The sequence below is a fragment of the Macrobrachium rosenbergii genome, chromosome 19, assembly GCF_040412425.1.
Source record: "Macrobrachium rosenbergii isolate ZJJX-2024 chromosome 19, ASM4041242v1, whole genome shotgun sequence".
NCBI lineage: Eukaryota > Metazoa > Arthropoda > Malacostraca > Decapoda > Palaemonidae > Macrobrachium > Macrobrachium rosenbergii.
The window spans coordinates 15,706,576-15,728,833 of record NC_089759.1 but is presented as its reverse complement, the minus strand read 5'-3'; the positions used below and the strand labels follow the sequence as shown (position 1 = coordinate 15,728,833).

At 37.9% G+C, this 22,258-nt stretch overlaps 1 protein-coding gene across 4 annotated transcripts in view; it reads right to left on the bottom strand.

The window, feature by feature from the left end:
• LOC136848641 (neural cell adhesion molecule 1-like) overlaps positions 1–22,258 on the bottom strand; it is a 781,664-nt gene that overhangs the window by 216,057 nt on the left and 543,349 nt on the right. For 2 of the 4 annotated variants that reach the window (XM_067121043.1, XM_067121044.1), the window contains exon 2: positions 8,637–8,717. The exons of the other annotated variants lie outside the window; for them this stretch is intronic. In XM_067121043.1, the coding sequence (XP_066977144.1) occupies positions 8,637–8,717 (81 nt within the window). The remainder of the gene's footprint in view (positions 1–8,636; positions 8,718–22,258) is intronic. 4 annotated transcript variants of the gene reach the window in all.

Below are 22,258 nucleotides of genomic sequence, written 5' to 3'. Positions count from 1 at the left end.
ACAGGATATGTCCTATGAACAGCTTCACTGACATAAGGCCTTGCCACCAAGTGATATCAGGGTCGATCATCTCACTCGTGGTTCTGATGGAGACCTCTCTCTCTCTCTCTCTCTCTCTCTCTCTCTCTCTCTCTCTCTCTTTATATCCCGGGACTACTCGACATAAAGTGAGCTTCGCTCTCCCTCTGCAACCTTCAGAAATAGAGGCTCGAGGTGAATCATTCTCGGTAGGAATCTTCAAATTTTCAGTATTTTCTTTCTTTCTCTTTTTTGACATTTTAGCTCTGCTGGTTCCTGTACCACGTGCATTCGGTGTTTATTGTAAAGAAGGGGTTACAGCTAACAATTACTAATCTATAAAAGCCCTCCTAACAGAGAGATGGTCATACAAATCGGAAGGCAGAAAATAATGAGTAAATTAATAAATAGAAAAAAATCTTACCCTTCAGTAAAAGATGCCATGCAACTATATGACTGAGAAGAAGAAGGGCATGAAAATTAAAAATCAATTAACAACACGCCTGTTATGCAACTGGAAATATTGGAAGAAGCACCTAGGATAAAATAACATTCCCACCACCTTTCCCCAGTCGAGAAATAATTAAATAACATACACTTCTTCCAGGTAAGGACATGCACCTCCAGAATAATATATAGAATATAAAACAAATTATTTTCCTTCGAAAAAAAAACCAGACACGCGACTCATAATAAACATAGAACAAACTGAACAAAAAAAATAAACAAGTAAAAAATGCGCCGAAGTTTCTTCGGCGCAATCGAGTTTTCTGTACAACCGCTATAGCGTATAATCAAGGCCACCGACAATAGAACTATCTTTCGGTGGTCTCGGTATAGTGCTTATGAGCCGTGGCCCATCAAACTTTAACCACGAGCCGGTGGTGGCCTATCCTATATCGTTGCCAGAAGCATGATTATGACTAAATTTTACCTTAAGTAAAATAAAAACTACTGAGGGTAAAGGACTGCAATTTGGTATGTTTGATGACTGGAGGGTGAATGATCAACATACCAATTTGCAGCCCTCTAGTCTCAGTCTGAGGGCGGACAGAAAAAGTGCGGACAGAATGACAGACGAAGCCGGTACAATAGTTTTCTTTTACAGAAAACTAAAACTCTGAGGAAGAAGGCTCGGCAACTCAAAGAAACCAAAAAGTGTAAAAGAAAATATTGTAACGCCGGAAAAGGAGGGCATAAAATTCAAGAAAAAATCAATGCAGAGCAAATAAAACATTTACTCTCAGAAAAAAAAGAAAGACAACTCACACTTTGTCCTGAGTGAAGACGAACAAGAACAGTTGCTACAGGAAGTCCGAATCACATCCCTTAACAATTTTCTAATCGAGACAGCATTGACCTTTCCGACAGTCAGGTCACACAATGATTTATTTATCAAGACCAGACCCCGAACGACCTCTCGGGTGCATTTATCATCGCATTATGGCCGGTGTCAGCTGAAGCAAACTGCAAATCTTCGAGAGCCGAGATTGTCCACCTAAGTCTTATAAAGCAAACTTTATGGCCCCGGTCCGATGATAAAACGCTGCGCGAGCGATAATGATAATGATTTTTTTTACCATCGTTACTGTATAATTTACTGCCACCACTAGCACTGCTACGCCGCTATGAAATATACTGTTTTATAACGAGAATATTTACAAAAGTAATAACAGCACCACTGTCATTAGGTTACGTCAATTAATGTAAAAAGTAGACTCAACGGAAGTACATCTACACATAAAGCAATTTAATATATATATATATATATATATATATATATATATATATATATATATATATATATATATATATATATATATACACTGTGAGGAATCTCATCAGCCTTCCTTGTTAGGGGGGGGGGTGGCTAATAATTTAATATTGTACCCCCGTGCCCGCCCTCAGTCCTGACTGTGGCCCATCACAGCCGACTCACTACAAAGTACAATGCAACGCGCTTATGTCAAAAGACTCGAGGTAGGATTTAATGGAATGAGCTCTAATCACTCCTCGCCTGGAGCTCTCGCAGTTGAGAAAAGTATCGTTTTACGAAAAAAATCGTTCCTTTTAATTAAAGCCGGCTCCTGAGAAAAAAAAAGAACAGAAAACTAGGCCACTGCCACGTTCATCTTCTTGTTTGCTGTGTCAAGGATGATTCCTGTGTGCAGTAAACTTCCATAACCTAAGCCACTTCATATTCATACAATGAAGGCTGATATGCAAAGTCGATCTCACCTATATTCTAAACCATTTGCTTTTATCATAAAAATACTAGCGCGGTTCACGGTCTTCAATTCTAAAATTTGCCATTTGCTATCAATTACTAACTCTTTCTAATATCCACTTTCAGCTGTCTCCTCTGGTGATCACTATCAAACTCTCTCTTTAGGATCGTAGCTCCTCGTTAGCGGAGTCGATAGAGTTGTTGGGTAGCACTCGCTAGGCCTGAGTTCGAGTCTCCGGCCGGCTAATGAAGAATTAGAGGAATTTATTTCTGGTGATAGAAATTCATTTCTCGCTATAATGTGGTTCGGATTCCACAATAAGCTGTAGGTCCCGTTGCTAAATAAGCAATTGGTTCTTAGCCACGTAAAATAAGTCTAATCCTTCCGGCCAGCCCTAGGAGGGCCGTTAATCAGCTCAGTGGTCTGGTTAAACTAAGGTTACTTAACTTTTTTCTCTCTTTAGGATCTACAGGTTTTCTTCAGTATCACCAGCTAATATTTCACCACCTGCAAAAATCAACCATGCCAGACTCCATTCATAGGATCTGTTCTTATCCCATCTGCTTCCATCAACTGCACCTACATCTATTCTTTCATTAACTTTTCTAATAAAAGTAGTCAGTTTCTGATCGCCTTCAGCTGACTGCTTTCTACACCATACATCCCCGATGCTTTTTACAATGCATCTCTTTCAATTTTATTATGAGCTTTATCTAGACCAGAGAATACTATACTGTTTTTTTTTTAAAGCAAATTTCTTCATTGTTTTACTGTTTATACGGGAGTGAATTCGGTGAATTGTCTTTCTCTTTATTTTCAGGTAACTACTTTCGATATCTTCCTTTTTATACATAGTGATAGTGACTTCATTCTGTGAAAACTGCTTTGCAAGTTAACGGCTATTTAAGCACGATCTACATGGAGTGAACATTTTGAATGCTGATGATGCCTCTCTTGCTTATATTATCATAAAAATAATGACGATAATAATTTTGACGAGCTGAGAGAGAGAGAGAGAGAGAGAGAGAGAGAGAGAGAGAGAGAGAGAGAGAGAGAGAGAGAATTTAATAAGAAACTTCAGCGATTTTAAATTCAGTCTTCCTCGTCATATCGCATACACACGAAAGGAATTTTAGACCGAACGTTTTACTCGATTTAACCTAAAAGCGGAAGCACCAGTCTTTTCAGCACACTCTTCCACGTGCTGTTAACAGCGTAACGATGACGCACAAGCAAGAGGAGGAGGAAGCACTCTTCCATTCCACGCGCTGTGAAGCAGTTTAATGATGATCGATGCGCAGACTGAAAGGCTGAAGTAAAACTAGCGCCTTTAAGAGTTATTTTATTATAAGAAAATCCTTCACAATTTGCTAATGGCCCGGAGCCAACGTGCAAAAAAAAAAAAAAAAAAAATATCTGATTGAAAGGTGTAATGTGAATAATTTGCTAATAGCGTTTTATTTTTCCATTAGGTAAGTGTTCATGAAGGCGACATTTTCTTATACGTTGTTTGCTTGACTGAGAGAAATGCCAGCTGGGCAAACGCTCGAATATTCTCTTGGTAGGGGAATTGCTGAAGGACCGATTTGCGAATATCGTGAACAACATTCGAACTATTTTACGCTTCTCCTTTGTTGTTTTGTCGGTCTGACGATATACAGACATACAATATACATACATACGTACATACATACAGCGTGCACAAAACAAACCTTTAATGCAAACAAACATACATGGACGCATAGTTTGGGGACAAGTCATCAAAAAGCAAATTTCCCACAAAAACCAAAACTTACCAGATACCTCAATACCACCGTTAAAGAAGAAGGAGAAGGCCAAGGGGCCACCCATCAGCAATAACAAATCGAGTACAGGGACTAACCCAGTAATTAACCGGATTGGGATGGCATCTTTAAAAAAGGCAAGGGAAAAGGACCTTAAGAAGTCGACCTGCCAGTAAGGGGGCAGGGCAGGGGAGTGTGACAAAGAGAAGGAAGAGAAGATGGATGGGAGTGGGGGAGGGGAGGGGGGGGGCTACATACTCGTACTTTCAACCAGCCACGTTCCTTTGGTTTGTGACAGCGGGTGGCGAGCGAAGGACAAATGAAGTACATCCTTTCTCCTACAGGAACTCTACACATGACACGGCTACTGTCGATACCACGGGGTTAGGGAGGTCTATTAAGAGTAAGGCGTGTTGGGTGGGGTGGGGGTGGGGGTGGGGGGGAGCAATCTCACGCACAGCCCCTTCAAGTTCACGTTTTTAAGGAAGATGGAGGAGGTGCGATAAGAAGAGAGAGAGAGAGAGAGAGAGAGAGAGAGAGAGAGAGAGAGAGAGAGAGAGAGAGAGGTTAATGGAGTCCTAAAAAAAAAAAAGGGTAAGAAAGAAAGGACTCGTGGAAAAGGCAGAAAAAAAAGAAGCAGAATCTATACTCATCGTGGAAGTAAAGCGAACAGAGAACAAAAGTGAAAAAATTTATCTGAACAAAAAAAGTGAGAAGAAAAACGAACTGACGGAATAAGATAAAGGGCTTTCTTTATTTCATGGACCTGAAAGCAAAAGAAGGATAGAGAAAAATGGAGGGAAAAGAAATACGAAGCTTAAAGGAATATGATAAAAGAAAAGACTGAAAAAGAAGAAAAAGATACGAGTACATACATTTATGAGTACTTATCGCCCTGTTAAACAAGCTAGTCAATGATTGATACTGTCCATTTTGTACTACGAAGGCCCAAATATATATCAAGCACAAAATTACTGCATTCTGAAAGTCACATATTAGACAATTCGTGCTAGCTCCTTTTACATGCTCTGGAAAAACTAATAAAAATGGAACGGTAGTTCACTCAAACTTTCAGATCTCTGATTTGATACTGCCAATAAAATTAGAACTTTCAACATTTATGATCCAAGATGAGAATCAAAGAGGCTCTGGTGTCGAATAATTTCGTACTTCTTCGGTTTTCCATTTTTGGGCTTCTTTAAAATCTTTTCTTCTACACTGTGTCATTTCCATTTACATTGATTTTTTTTCCTTTTCGATTTTTCTCTTTTTTTTTTTTAGTTTAATTTTTTTACTTTGAGTTTCTTTCTTCGTCGTTCTTTTGTTTTCTCCTCAGTTCCTGTCAGCTTTCCATCTGTTTTTTCTATTTTCTTTGTGCCTCCTTTCTGTTTGTTCCTTTTCTATCTTCTTTGTCTCTCTTCCATTATACTTCGTCTCCTTTCCCATCCGGTTTTGTTTCCTCTGATAGTGTCGGGTGTTACGTACGATCCATTTAGTTCCCCCACCCCACCCCCGGCGCCCCCTCTGTAAAGACTATTTCTATTGTCCATCCTCTTGGACGAGCGAGGCTCGCTCAGCCGTATCTTGTTGACCGACCTAATTGAAAAGCCGACACACACTTCTCTCTCCACACCATTTCCAATATCATATCACACGGAATTTTAAGTGTACAGACATATATATATATATATATATATATATATATATATATATATATATATATATATATATATATATATATATATATATATATATATATATATATATATATATATACATATAAACATACACATATATACACACAAATACATACATACATACATATATATGTGTGTGTATAATGCACGATCTTTCCTCAATGGAAGAGAGAGAGAGAGAGAGAGAGAGAGAGAGAGAGAGAGAGAGAGAGAGACTTTCAATATAAAAATAAGGGAGACTAGAATAAATATGGTAATGATTTTATTAACAGATATACACCGGGAGAATGGGAGTGAAAATCACATTATACAATTAAGGAAAACTATTTCCAATCTGATAACAATTTACTTAGAGAGAGAGAGAGAGAGAGAGAGAGAGAGAGAGAGAGAGAGAGAGAGAGAGAGAGAATTACTGTGAGGGCAAAATAAACGACTAGAGCCATGAGCTACCTTTATGAGCTCATAACTCAGGATAAATTACACATAACAAAAATAATGAATAGTGATGAAGGCTTCACTACCCCATCTCGATGGTAAGATTCATTCTCTCAGCATACCAAAAGCTTCACTGGAGACTTCATTACAGCTTCACAGCCAAGTTTGACTACAGCTTCACACCCACGTTTTACAAAGCTCCCCACCAACAGTTCGATCGAGAGCTTTGTACTCACAATTCGACTGGAAACTATTTATGTGAATATTCCACTTCCACAGTTCAACTGAAAGCCTCACTTCAAAGTTCGACCCAAAACCTCGTTCCCGCAAGTCAACTGTAAATTTCATTCCCATACGACGACTAAAAGCTTCACTCCCACAGCTCTTATGAGTACTTCTTGCCCACAGCTCTAAAGACGGACTTCATTCCCACATCTCTGCACAACACTACATTTCCACAGCTCTACAAACACTTCATTCCCACATCTCTAAAGTAGCCTTCGTTCCAACAGCTCTACATAAGACTTCATTCTCACAGCTCTAGAGAAGACTTCGTTCTCACAGCCCCAAAGAAGACGTTACTTCCACAGCTCTAAGGAAGACTTCATCCCCACAGTTCTAAAGAAGGATTTCATTCCCAATACTCTAAAGAATGACTTCTTTTCCGCAGCTCTAAAGCAAACTAAATTTCCACGGCTCTGAAGAGGACCTCACGCCCACAGCTCTAAAGGTGGACTTCATTCCCACAGCTCTAAAGACGACTTCATTTCCACAGTTCCAAAGAGGACTTCACTCCTGTGGCTCATTACGTATGTCAGTCAAACAATCATTAAACTACGCACTTGCTCAAAGTTACGGGGAGAGACTGTAATAAAATTCAATGCCCATTAATAATTACAAAGGGAACGCATTAATTACCCAGTGTTCAACGAATCATTGTAGTTGCCAGTAATGAATAATGGAAGTACGTTTAAGTGAATGGTTTCCGTAGTATAAAACAATTAATATATTACGCTAACCTAATTACCTGAACGGTTTAATGCACCACTCTTGCTAAAGATCATTAATTAAAGTGATATGTTACATGAAATCTCGCTAATTCGCCGACAAAGGATCGACTCCCTTTTGATGTAGCAAGGAGTTGTAACGGATACGTGAACACTGGCTTTCGATTTGTTTCCCTTTCGCTTTGGCCAAATAAACATCGCATCTCCCAGTAAATACTGATGGCCAAATAAACACCGCATTTCCCAGTAAATACTGATGGCCAAATAAACACCGCATTTCCCAGTAAATACTGATGGCCAAATAAACATCATATTTCTGATTAAATACCGAATTTAATCAATCACTGCGGTATAATAATAACAATAATAATAATAATAATAATAATAATAATAATAATAATAATAATAATAAAATTTGCAGCTCTCTACAAGAGACATCTTTGTTCCTCAAACTAACAGCAGCAATTATAACAACGTTGAAAATAAAAAAAAAATAAAACTCTTTTTAAGTGCCGACTTATATTTCCCCCAAGTTCCATTTAATCATGCTGAGACCAAGGAAACGGATATGCATATTATAAAAACGCACAAAGACGGGAAATTAAAATTTTAATTTAGAATTCGTTAAAAGTGATGTGTACAAGCATGAGATGAATAGAACGGGGGAACTTATTTTCTGAAGTTTCATTTTTCCATAATTAAACAGATTTTGTCAGTCGACGTGCCTCATGATCTAAATTACTGGTTAAAACAATAATAAAAATAAAAGGCCATTACAATAAGCAAATGCTCAAGGTTGTAAATATGACGTGAAAGAAAGCGTCCAAAATATTAGCAAATAATCCACTAGATAGTTGGCAAAATTTACCAGACCTACCTACTAAGCCCTTGAATGGATTCCAAATACTTCTATGATAAAAAAAAACAGCTCTCTCTCTCTCTCTCTTTTATATATATATATATATATATATATATATATATATATATATATATATATATATATATATATATATATATATATATATATATATATATATATATGTATATATATATATATATATATATATATATGTGCATTTTTTGTGAGTCTAATTATAAGATCACACCCTTAAGTAAACATGTTCAAGAACATCCAAGCAAAGTACACAAAGCAGAGCGAGATCTAAGGGATGAAGTAGAACATTATCGATTTTAACGCGACATTTAAGTGGGTCTGAATGGTTTGAGCATTCCCACTGGAACGTGCGCAGCCATAATGGCTAGTAAAAAAAAGTATAAAATACCTTTCCCTTGAAAGTTTTAAGACAAGCGAATAACTCAGACAGTGCCTGAAGTCAAATATTACATGGCTTACAAAGGTATATACTTCAAAGTCTCTTAGTGTCCAAGTTAGAAGGCGAGCAGCTCAGGGAAATATTACAGTGAGCCCAAGTAGGAAAACTACTGCACAGAAAGTAATAGAAGTACCTGATGTACGCATTCCAGCTCGTAAGGCATTTCGGAACACAAGACCCGGTCCAAAACCAATGTTGTGGCGGCCACCTGATGCTGAAGAAAAACATGGTGGTTAGAGAGAGAGAGAGAGAGAGAGAGAGAGAGAGAGAGAGAGAGAGAGAGAGAGAGAGAGAGAGATATGAACTTTACATTTAAACTAATAAATAAAAAAATTGATTGAAAACACGAAGGGTAATGCCTTCGACCTGGATTCTAGATTCGTTTTCGGGAGAACCTTCCATCGACCTAATGGATTCAAATTTTTTACAGTAAACAAAAACGACCAACAACAAAAATAGAAGAGCCAGGTTGCTTGGCTTTGTTTCTTTTGACAAAAAGGACTGTAATTGTCAGAAGGTACAAATAGTCAGAGGAAGGTTCGGTGACGAGAAAATTCACACATTTTCATGTAAAAAGAAACAGGTGAAGCTGAAGAAATACTGCGTAGTAGAGTGAATGAATACACAAATAGATATAATTCTCATAAAGTTCTTGAAACGAGGCGAAGCTGCTACTCATAATACGAGACACTAAATTTCCCAAATAAAGGCATTTTTTGAGATAAAAACAGAGCGGATATCTGGAAAGTAAAATAATCAAGTAAAAAATGCGCCAAACTTTCTTCGGCGCAATCGAGTATTCTGCACAGCCGCTACAGCGTATGATTAAGGCCACCGAAAATAGATATATCTTTCTGTGGTCTCCGTATAATGCTGTACGAACCGCGGCCCATGAAACTTTAAACACGGCACGGTGGTGGCCTATCCTATAGCGTTGCCAGAAGCAAGATTATGGCTAAATTTAACCTAAAAAATAAAAACCACTGAGGCTAGAGGGCTGCAATTTGGTATGTTTGATGATTGGAGGGTGGATGATCAACATACCAATTTGCAGCCCTCTACTCTCAGTAGTTTTTAAGATCTGATAGCGGACAGAAAAAGTGCAGACAGAATAAAGTGCAAACGGACAGAACAAGCCGGCACAATAGTTTTATTTTACAAAAGACTAAAACCAAAAACTCATTTCAAAAGGAAAATTACTTTCTTACAAGTCTGCATGGTAATCATTTCAAACGGAAATTACTTTCTCTTAAGCCTGCATGATGGTCATTTCAAAAGGAAAATTACTTTCTTACAAATCTACATGATAGTCCGAATGTAAAAAAAAGTTATATCATAAACAATAGCCCATTGAGAAAAAAAATCTCAAGGGATGGGATAACATTCAAATACAGCATCCTAAACGCCAAACATGTTTATTCTTTCCTGTTTATTTATCGAAGTGTACAATTCACATTACTCACAACTGGTTACATCGTTATCTTTGCCAAAGATAACGACTACCAATCCTTCAACCGAATAAGGCCAACATTATCTGAGGGCGGTATGCTTTGCAGAATAAATCTTAATCTACAAGCAAAGCAATATGAGCTTTAAAGCTCTTTTTTGATCGAGGTTCAGAATACTTATGAGAGTAAGCGTATGGCCAAGTTCCCAATTTTACAGATAAACATCGCGCCACGAGAATTGGTGGACGATTCAAGGATCCTAACATGTATTTGAAGATGTAATTATTTCCATCTACAGAAAAGATATGGCTGGTAATATCTGAATTACCCCATTTTACTAGGCCTGTTGTCATGGCCGATATCACACAGTACATAAAACAACTTACAAGGACGTAATTGTAATTAAAATTGGAATTGAAATAAAATTCTTACTGAAGTGAGATACACTGCTATACAATTTTCCTTCGAAATATTTTCCAGAATGTAATGCATGATTCTGAACTATACCTACTGTTCAATGCTGATGGCATATGACGTTGTCAACCCAAAACATTCCGAGCTCTCCACTTACAATAACTCTTTAAAAGATGAGCCTGTCAACACAGAGAGTCTTTCTTTTTCTTCTTGTCAGTGAAAGATATGTTCTCAAGGCCTGAAAACCCCCAGGCAAAAGGAAAATCCTGAAAAATCCTAGTCATAGGGGCGAATGGAAAGGAGGATTGAAGAAGCATTATTCAAGGATAACTCTGCGGATGAAAGATTCAAGCCATTTGGCAATAGCTATCTATTTTTCAAAGGACAAAAGAGCATTTTATTTCTACCATTTGTGGCCATTTGGGTCTTCTAGGAAAGTAGGTCTGTTGGGCACCTCGAAGCATCTAAAATCTTTTTGTATAAGGTACTTCTTATTTAGGGCAAATGAAAGCAGAAGAGTTATATTTTCCATGTATTCTTTCAGATTAAAAAATCTGAATGGAAGTTTATTTTAATTCCCAAACTGGGTCTATTTTACTCGACGTTTGTGATGGTGTCACTCAGATGATTGACGGTTCGTGTTGTAGGGACAAGGGGAGCATTTATTATTAAGATTACGATGATTATAATTTTCTCTTTTTCCAAAAATAAAAATGGCAAAGGGACGGCGAACAAGAGAGAAGAAGGAAAATAAAGGGTGGGTTTAAATACGAGGGAAAAGAGTGATTTGCCTCTTATGGGATGAAAGATTATTTGAGCCAGGAAAATCAGAAGCAGGAAGAGAATTACATAGTCAGTAAGTTATATAGACAAAGGCTACAGACTTCCACTGAGTAAATGTGGGAAGATGCGTCGTGACGGGTATTACAAGCCGGAATACTGAAGGAGTGGTAAGCATAGTGCTTATGGAAGAGAGACAGCAAGAAAAAAGAAACTGAACGAACAAGTAAATGCAAACTGACTGACCAAACGAATCGTCTTTGAATTAATCATATCGAAAAAGGAAACAAATGCGGGGGGTACCCACATATTATCAAAAGTGATATTACAGGCATTTCAATATAAAGCTTCATTAACTGGAATGAATGAAAAAGAATTTTGGTAACTAAGAAAATTTTCAGGATGAACTGTGGAAGTCCTCCATTACAGTAATTCTCAAATAACTTAGATACACCAAATTGATGATGGATAATGATGGAGAGATGGAGATGGCTTGGACCTGTTCTTTGCACCAGCCCGGCGTTTACAGTCCGTGCCAGAGCTGGCTGGACACGGATTGGCACCAGAAAGAGTTAGAAGTCTTAGACCTACTTGGATGAAAATATGGCACAGTCGGATGGAGGGGAGTGCAAATTCCTCCAAGTAAAACCACAGGAAAGATTTAAATGGTGGAATTTCTAACGTAGGCCCTTAGCGTTGCACGGCAATGGAGACGGTGTTTATCGTTATTGGGCATTAGATGCTTTTATATAAAAATCAAAATAAATCTCATTCAATCTTTTTATATCAAAACCACATCAGGCAACTTGACTTTTTTTATTTTATCATCAGTCATTAGCAATCAAACCTATCTTTTATCAATAAAATCAAGGTGGTTTTAAAACAAAGGACAGGTCTATGCACCATTAAACAACAAACAGACCATAACATATCCTGCTGTACACAGAGTACCACAATGGTTTTGTGAATACTGATATTTTATATATAACAATTCGGTTCGAACAACAGCCATAACTGCGTTAGAATAAATAACAATAATTCTGTGGACATCGCTTTGATCCTCCACTAAAGAGTTTTTACCTGTAAAGCTTTTATTGGTTACTGTAGTAATATCCAATGATACGAATTTAGGCGAAAAAAGTTAAACCGCTAATCTACAAAATTTTTAATCCTCTATCACACACACACTCTCTCTCTCTCTCTCTCTCTCTCTCTCTCTCTCTCTCTCTCTCTCTCTCTCTCTCTCTTCTCCCTACCCCCGTAGGGGGATGTGCGTGTTGTTGTCAATCTACAGATTGCTGAAAATTATTCCTAATGCGGAGTAAGTGTGTGTGTGAGAGAGAGAGAGAGAGAGAGAGAGAGAGAGAGAGAGAGAGAGAGAGAGAGAGAGGCGGGGGAAGTGGCCAATGGGTTTGAATTCAAAATAAAGGAAAGAAAGACTGGGGTGGGGGTGTGGGGGAGGTGGTTGGGAAGTATGCGAGTCTTACTCTGAAAGCAGGTGAAGTGCAAGAATCAGAGAAAATTGAAAAAGGAGAAAAAAAAACGAAATATTGGGAATTAACTTGTCATCATAACGAGCAGTCCAGAAACCTTAATCTCCTTTGAGCAAGGTAAGCTCAAAACCCACGGGGTCCTGTGTTAGCTGGAAGGTAGAAGAACCTTGACCAAGTTAGGGCTAAGGAAATCAAAGAGCCGTCTCAGTTGGTTAGGCCAAGTCTAGCGGGTCGCATCGAATATTATGTACTTCAAAACCTTACTGTCACTTACAGGTTGCCACTGTGCAAGGCTCGTGTTGGCATCAGGCTGGCTTTAATCCATATCAACCACCCACGAAGGTGGTAAAAATTCCCGTCATGGGAAAATATACTGTAAGGATAATCGGTCGAACAAGAGACAAACGAAGCATCTAAATTACTGAATGCAAGCTCACGATAAATCAGTCACGCTGAGCGGTGAATCATTTCCACAGAATTAATGAGAGAACTGTCGATGACAACACTGACTCCCACAGTCGCGGGAGTGGCATTAGGCCGATTAGTGTGGTTCACCTCGATGCCTTTCGTAGGCTGGAAGTCAGACTGTTCAGTAAGTGAGCTGATAGCGAAGATTTAAGTCAAATAGTAAGAAAGGTGAGAATAGAGCAAGTAAAAAATGGGCCGAAGTTTCTTCGGCTTAATCGAGTTTCCTGTGCAGCCGCTATAGCGAAACTTTAACTACGACTCGATGGTGGCCTGTCCTATACCGTTGCCATAAGCAAGATTTTGGCTAAATTTAACCTTAAATAAAATAGAAACTACTGAGGCTAGAGGGCTGCAATTTGGTATGTTTGATGACTGTAGAGTGGATGATCAACATACCAATTTGCAGACCTCTAGCCTCAGTAGCTTTTTTTAAGATCTGAGGGCGGACAGAAAAAGTACGGACGGGCGGACAAAGCCGGCACAATAGTTTTCTTCTCAGAAAACCAAAACCAGGCCAAGCGAATTTGGAGAACAACTGCAATGGTCAAGTCTAGAAATAGATCTAGCTATTTTCCAGTACGACAGACCCGGGGATGTATTACTGAACAAAAAAGAATGAAAATAGTTTTTTAAATACTTTTCTTTCACGAAAAACGCCATTCTCAACATCTGTCGACGCTCCTTACAATATTAAGGGGTAGGTTAAGAATAAATAGAATAAGATGGCTTTGGTTCCAGCACGGGCCACTCTCATAATATTAGTGTGGTGAGGTGCTGAAGGAAGAGGTCAGATGTGTACCTCTGGATTGTTTCAACCAACAGAGACGCCCTTACAAGGGAAACACGTGTATATACCAAGGACAATTACAACGATGTATGGCGACGAAGTACGTCGTATGGCGGCAGAGGACAACACGTGTAGAGTAGAATGGACCATTTGAAATAGATTTAGGCCGACTAATAGGGCCGTGATTAGACAGTGACCTCACATCATACCACTGACCAGTCCAGAGGACTCCCCGTATAATACACCGCGTGTGGTTGTACTGTATCTCGGCGGCCGGTTGCTTCCATTGCCAACCTTAGCTACAAGCAAAAAAATTTGTTACTTACTAAAACATTTCATGGAGTGAAAATAAAGTCCAACGGGATAACTAATCAGCAGAACTCGGAAACTGACTTGAACTGAATTGAATATAGAATTTAGGCCAAAGGCCAAGCACTGGGACCTATGAGGTCATTCAGCGCTGAAACGGAAATTGACAATAAAAAGTTTGAAAGGTGTAACAGGGGTGACTTGAACTGAATTGAATATAGAATTTAGGCCAAAGGCCAAGCACTGGGACCTATGAGGTCATTCAGCGCTGAAACGGAAATTGACAATAAAAAGTTTGAAAGGTGTAACAGGGGGGGGGGGAAACCTCGCAGTTGCACTATGAATCAATTGTTAGGAGAGGGTGGAAAATAAGATGGAAGAAAGAGAATATGAAAGGAGGTACAGTAAAAGGAACGAAAGGGGTGCAGCTAGGGGACGAACGAGCGCTGCAAAGATCCTTGAATAACGCCTAGATGCACTGACGGCACTAACCCCCATGTCTTTTTCTTTTTCTTCGTTTTATCTTCTATAAACCTCCACTTATCTCTGGCCTCCGTTCTCATACTTCTCATCCAAGCAGGTGTGGGTTGTCCTACTCTTCGAGTAGCCCCAGGAGCCAAGCTGATACTATGACGTACTATTTTTTGGGGGGTCTGGCGAAGGGTATCTTCAAAATGAGGAAGGGTACTGCGAATTTGAAAATGTTTAGATCTGATTAAAAAGTAATAAAAGAAGTTTTGTAAAAGAAAATACCGCTTTTCCTAAAAGCTGTGAAATTAAATGTGACAATGCAATGAACGCACAAAAAAAAAAAGATGAAAAGAGTAAGGCTATACACCAATGGACAAAATGGAGTAACAGTAGACTGAAAGACAGAAAAAAGTCTGAAGCAGAACTGGGGAAAAACTCGAAAAGGCGCAACAAGGAGGGGGGAGAAAACATCTCAGGTGGAAGGAGTGCCGATGCGATGAAAGGAGCAGTGTTGCCAGGGCCTTTGTGACAACGTTCCCTAAAAACATCCAATGAAAATCTTGACCAGTTATCTGGGGAAAATATCCCTAGTCCAAGTGAAATATTTCCCTGTGGTAACAGGAAATTTCCTGAACCCTGGGGCTAACATTTCCCAAATCTCGAGTACGAAAATTCCCTAATTCTTCAAACATCTGCGAAAACTTTGATTCTGGGGAAGATTCCCGACTCGAGAAGTAACAGAGGAAAAAGAAAACGAAAAAAAAAAAAAAATCGACACTCGAGAAATGAGAGCAAACTCGAGATTCTAAACGGAATCCTAGACAAATGTGAAGAGTGGACCCACTCTCTCTCTCTCTCTCTCTCTCTCTCTCTCTCTCTCTCTCTCTCTCTCTCTCTCTCCTTTAACAATAAATGATTTAAGGATAGAAGAGTAACTTTCCCTTGTCCTTATGGGAATATATCCAAGATATTGCGATGGGAATAACTTTTTTTAAGGGAATGATTTCATTCATTATTATAAATACGACAGTAAAGTTGTTGTGAATTCATATTTTTTACTACTTTTATATACATGCACGTATATATATTACAACATATAACATATATGTATATATATTATATGTCTGTATGTGTACGTGTCTGTGTATGTGTATGAACCAGAGCAGCAGGAAACCACTGATCAATTATTTTTGCTTTTCGTCAGTAGACGTCGAGATTAATCCGAATTTTCAGGGAACAGGCCTAAATCATCCACTTCCCTACGAATCGATCGTCTGGTTCTCGCGGGTGAGGCAAGGGTGATAACCATTAGATCATGCAAATCACGTGAATAATATTATTATTATTATTTATTATTATTGTTTTTACGAAAGAAACGCCTCAAAACCCCGAAATTATTTTGTCTGCCAGATCCGGGCCATTAAACGGTTGGGTCCAGAATCCCAGGCTGAGCTTGCACAAAATACTGATGAGATCTCTGTCTGGGATTTCGTCAGAACACGGATCGTCGCCAAAATAATCAAGAATGCAATTTGGCAAGTGGACGATCTTTCAGCGAAATTCAATCAAAATTTAATCCGAAAAACTTCACCCAAACCCACCTCGTCCCTGAAGAAATCAATCAATAGCAGACTAATCAAGCGCTGAAACAAATAAAGATAAAAAATATCAAAGAAATGGAATAAACAGTTGAATGGGGCATGTGAATGGGTAAGCCCCTGCTGAGAGTGAAAATGTGGAAACGAGTCCCTTCAATAAAAGATAAGGATGATCTCTATGATAAATGAAATATTTCCCGTTCCAAAATTCTACACTTGATACACATCGGAAAAAGGAAGCAATTACTTTGCATTAATTACCAGAAGCACCGAGGTCGAACAAATCTCTTCACATTTAAACTAAAACAACCAGTGAATGAATTACCCCAAATCTGTAATGGAAATTAATTACTTTAGCCATTATCCAAAAAGGGATTACGTCCTCATCTAAGATGAATTACGTTCGCTGTCCGCTAAATGGAAACGGAAATGATAACGCCAGGTCCTCATGATAAGTTGAATACACCAGAGACCACAGGAACCTCGACTACTCCGACGGGAGACCATTTCAACATCATCTGGACCAGACCGTTGTTGAGTGCGTTGTTCGAACGAATTTCAAGCAAGCATAAGTTTAAAGTTTCACTCTGTCATTAGAAAAAATGAATAAACAACAATAACAACTGATAAAAATTCGAAGGGCAGCGTACTCAAAAGGTACTTAAAAATGTTGACTGAAATGACGGCGATAAACAAATTGTCTTTAAGCTTACTGTACAATACAAATCAAAACGATGGTAATATTCCGGAGAAAACAAACAATGGAAACGTAACAATTCAGCATAGGAAAAAGTGGGTTTATTTGTAAGATCAACCGTGGTTTTAGGAAAACTGGGAAACTCTTTTAAAAAATCATCTCAGTTCCAAAACTGAAATGAGAACTACGGGCCTCGAAAGGCTCACAGGAAGCAAAAGTCTTTCATGAAAATACGCTTAGGGATTAACTTTAACAACTCGCTTTATTGTTAAAAGGCGTATTTATAACATAATTTAACTACATATAGACTGAAGTTGTCGAAACTGTTATAAATACAATAAAAAGCACAAAGAAAAATCTAAATCATAATGAAAAAACTATTCAACACGAATACACAGCTAGGGAAGTTCTTCGAATTTAACCCTGATCATAAAAATACATTAATAAATTTGTAGCCGTGAAACAAAATATATATATATATATATATTTATATCTTAATTAGAACTAACGGCCAATGTATTTAAGTATGCCAAGAATTATCTTCGATTTAAAAGCAAATATAGCCTTACCTAAATGGGATTGTTGTAGCTTTTCACTAAACACAACCAAGAGCGCAACAAGATGGAATTACCATAAATTTAAGAGAAAATGAATTTCCTTTGCCATCACCCCCAAAGGAATTACCTCCTTACATGAGAGGAATTACGTTCGCCTTCCGCTAAACGGAATTGAAAACGCCACCTCATGATATTAATCTGCAGAAGAGATCAAAGACCAGAGAGAGCCTTTAATATCATCAGAATCTGACTGTTGTTAAGTGGTGTTGGGAACATTTCCGGGTAATCGTAATTTACAAATGTAGTCAGGGAATATATATAAACGAGTAAAAAATGCGCCGAAGTTTCTTCAGAGCAATCGAGTTTTCTGTACAGCGTATAATCAAGACAACCGAAAACAGAACTATTTTTCTGTGGTCTCGGTACAATGCTGTATGAGCCGAGGCCCAAGAATCTTTAACCATGGCCTGGTGGTGACCTGTCCGATATCGATGCCAGCTGCACGATTATGACTAACTTTAACCTTAAATCAAATAAAAACTACTGACGCTAGAGGGGCTGCAATTTGGTATGTCTGATGATTGGAAGGTGGATGATCACCATAGCAATTTGCAGCCCTCTAGCCTCAGTAGTTTTTAAGATCTGAGGGCGGACAGACAGACAAACCCGACACAGAAAACTAAAAAAGACAAATAAAATTAAAGCGAACCTTTAAAGACACCGAAAGATCTTACAAAAATAATAAGAATTTAAAAAATTGATATTGTAATTAAACTATTCCAAGGAAGACTATTATTTCAAGATAAAACTTTACAAAAAATCACAATCTGAAAGAGATAAAATAAAAACTTCGAACTTGAAAAGAAACGACTTTTGATAAGAGAGTATCGTTTACGAAAAGTAAGAAAGACTTGATACCGAAATAAATGACGGGGATTGAGCGAGAGTTTTATAGATATCATTCGGGTTCAGAATTCTTATAAATCAGCTTCTCGATCGGCAAAGGTCAACCGGTTCGGAATTCGGCTTATCATATACCACAAGAGTGAAAGCTATGATCTTTAAAAGGAACAAATACTATTATATACATGAGTAGGTATTGAAGGAAAAAAAAAAAAGACTGACAAAAGGCCGTACCAGAAGGGTAGGATCATAAACAAAGTGGGCTTCAGAAACAATTAATTGAAAAAATTGGTTTTGAAGGAGGAAATTTTGCTTAGTAAAAGAGATTAACAAAATAATAAAAAGCTTATTAAGCAAAATGAAAAGAATGATTTTGCTGAAACAGTTGGAGGTAAAGTTTAGTTCAATAAGCAAATCTAAGTTCATTAAAAGGAGGTAAGCATATAGGGAAAAGCTGTAACTTGATTAGATAATAAAAACAAATAAAAGCGGACCTATCTTAGGCAAATGTAAAGGTGTATGAAACCATTTCGCTTACAGAAAGCCATTTTTACATATACAAATCTTCTAAATAACGCATAGGGTGTTAAAATTTAGCGGAAGTATGAGGAATACGCTAAAGAGGAAAGAGAGAGAAATAATTAAATATGTTGAAGCATAAACTCAAAGAAAGACTTAGAGACTAGTGGCTTAGGCTTTAATGAGGCTTTGAGACTAGTAGTCTAAGCTTTAATGACCAAAGCACTTTAAAAACACATAAGAGCATGTCTTGAATAAAGAGCCAGTTGAGAGGAATACTTCATTCAACACTGAAAACATCAACTAAAGAAAACTAAATAAACTCTAAACGATAAAGAATAGAAAAGGACTCACAGAAAGGAAGGTGTCTTAAGAGATGGGATTACGGGGTCGGGTTTCAAAGGAAGGAGATTATGGTTGTACTAATTAACGGGTTACATGAAACAAGTTAAGCTTAGGGGAAACAAAAATGAGGAAAGACACTGATGCCATGGATATTAATTCACCTGAAGATGGTGTTAACAGAGCTGGATTGGCTGCAAAGGCAAAATATAACGTAATAAAAGAAATACACTAGAGGAATAAAGCATTATTTTACAGTATACAAACACTAACATTCTTTATACAATTTCGGCGTTCGACTCTACGACCGGCTAATGAAGAATTAGAGGAATTTATTGCTGGTGAGAGAAATAAATTTTTCGTCATAATGTGGTTCGGATTCCACAATAAGCTGTAGATCCCGTTGCTAGGTAACCAGTTGGTTCTTAGCCACGTAAAATAAATCTAATCCTTCGGGCCAGCCCTAGGAGAGCTGTTAATCAGCTCGGTGGCCTGGTTAAACTAAGATATACTTACTTTTTATACAATTTCGGTTGACCAATAAAATTAATTTGAAAAAAAGTAATATGTTTTTAGGAGCTCAAATTACAGTGCTGAAATATTTCAAGGACATGTATTTCGCCCTAGAAAACAATGGCAGAAATAACTGTAACCGCTTTACTTAGGATTATAGAAGAGGGAAGTAAAATTGTGCTATAATGTGTAGGTGGCTAAATTGTTTCTACAAACAACACTGGAACCCAACCTCTGCCTAAACCCTAAATTATTAAGGATTAACTTTAGTTACCGTTCCTTTTCTTTTACATTTCCTTTACAGAAAATTGTAGTTGTGTTTACAAGGTTATGAAATCATCTTTTTCTGGCCTGAACAATTCAAAAAAGTTATTTAATTTTCCACATCTGTCTAGGAAATTATCATTAGTTAATGGAATCAAAACTCTCCGTATTGAATGTGGTCATATACGCTTACAGATACCTAACAAACACCCCAGCCCATTTTAGTAAATACCATAATTTTTTTAAACATAAACCAGGACAAACTTGCATATCAAACTTCCTACTCCACACGTAATCGTTTAATCAAAATTTTTCCCTGAATGCTCTCCTTGCTTGCAAAGCTCACAATGACGCAACATTTTCATTCGTTTGTTCTTTTAATCCTCTTTACATAACTCATTAATCATTCTTATGTTAACGATAATTTACCTAAATCTGTGTAGATATTCAACTCTCTATATTTCTCACACTTTATAACACCTCGCTCGCTTGGTATAAATTTTTACATGTTTACCATGACTCACTACTGATTTTATTTTATTTTTTGTCTGCCTTATTTGTTAAGAGATTAATTTCACTACTCTCTTAGCAGTTTCATTTCTCCACATGCAAGAACGTTCATGCAAACGTTCCACCTTTCATTTACTCTCACATCATTACATCAATTTTCGTAGGATCATCCTTAGCTAGAATTAAAAACTTATATTTCACCAATTTACCGGATATAATTTCTTAAAATCCAAACAAACCACTCCCATCAGCTGGTATTTTATCTTAACCATATCACATTTCCAAATATAGTCTGATCATTCCTAACGCTACTTCATTACTTTATATACTTTCGATGTCCGAAATACAGTGACGTATTCTGACCTACATGCTACATTAAACATTCAATTCATTTGTAAACCATACAGTATGGGCCATTGTAAATGCTATGTTAACTGGTAAGATTACTGGCGGTTTCATTTCCTGAAATCACTGAGACCTGAAATAAGGAGAGCATGTAGAAATATACGATTTCAGCAAGGATTTACAGAAGAGGGTAAGGTCTGAATTTACTAAAATAAAAAGTGACTTCTCTTCCTAATCAAACTCCCAAGAGCATCGATAGGATATAATAAAAATCTAAAAAGCAGCCAATTACTTCAAAAATTATCAGCCATTTCCACAGTGTGCCTCATTTAACGTTGCAATGATACTTTTCCAAGTCCATTCGCAAACTAAACGTGTTGTGATTGTTCATAACAGCGGTAGTTCATAATCTACATTACAATACACAGGTATTGTATCACTATTCCCGGTAAATTAGATGAGTTATGATCATTATTAAACGGAATTTCTTGAGAGAATGAATATTCTCACCCAATGGACCAAACTTCGTTACTGAAACTTTACCTTACAAAAAATCACAATCCGTCAAATAAAGGGGTTTAGTCCAAAAATTAACCTCCCCCTCCCCAACACCCCCAACGTGCCGAATGGAACACCCCCAATATAATCATTTATCGTCGAAGGAGAGAATCTGCATAAATAAAAGGACTGGCTAAATATCCCCGTTTCATGTTAAGGATAATGCCCCAAGATGTCAGTGGAATGCCTTAAAGGTGGAAGCGTCATCAAGAGCGTTGGAATTCTGGTCTTTAAAGCCAATGAGAGGGAAAAAGAGAGAGAGAAAAAAATTCTTCCAAAGGTAATGGTGTTTTTTTTTTTTGTGCGAAACCCAGGATTTCTTCTCCTTTTCTTTATCACTGGACGAGCCGGGCTTCTTCCCCCTTTCTTCGTCCTCCCTCCCCGGGTTTACATTCGTCGAAAAGGTGGCGGGATGGCGATGGGACATTAGTTACAATTAACAATGGCTCTGAAATGGGCCGGATTTCTCAACAAGTAGATGGGCGTGATTGCTGAAGATGGTTTTGGGAGCGTAAAGAAGGAAACAATGGCTGCATAGGGTAGTTAGCGCTGGAGGAATCACCTCAGGCAGAAGAAAGACGGACATTAAAGACATCAAGAGCATTGGACCGAGTTCCCCAAATGGGAAGAGCCACTCAACTGCTCATTTACATCGGCGAAAGAAAGACGTCGTGATTACGGACCTACGGAGAGTATTTCGGCAGAACAAGAGCTCGTAATTCTGTCTGGACTACACTCGTTTGAATGGTGCTACAAGAGCCAATGATATGCAGTTGCAA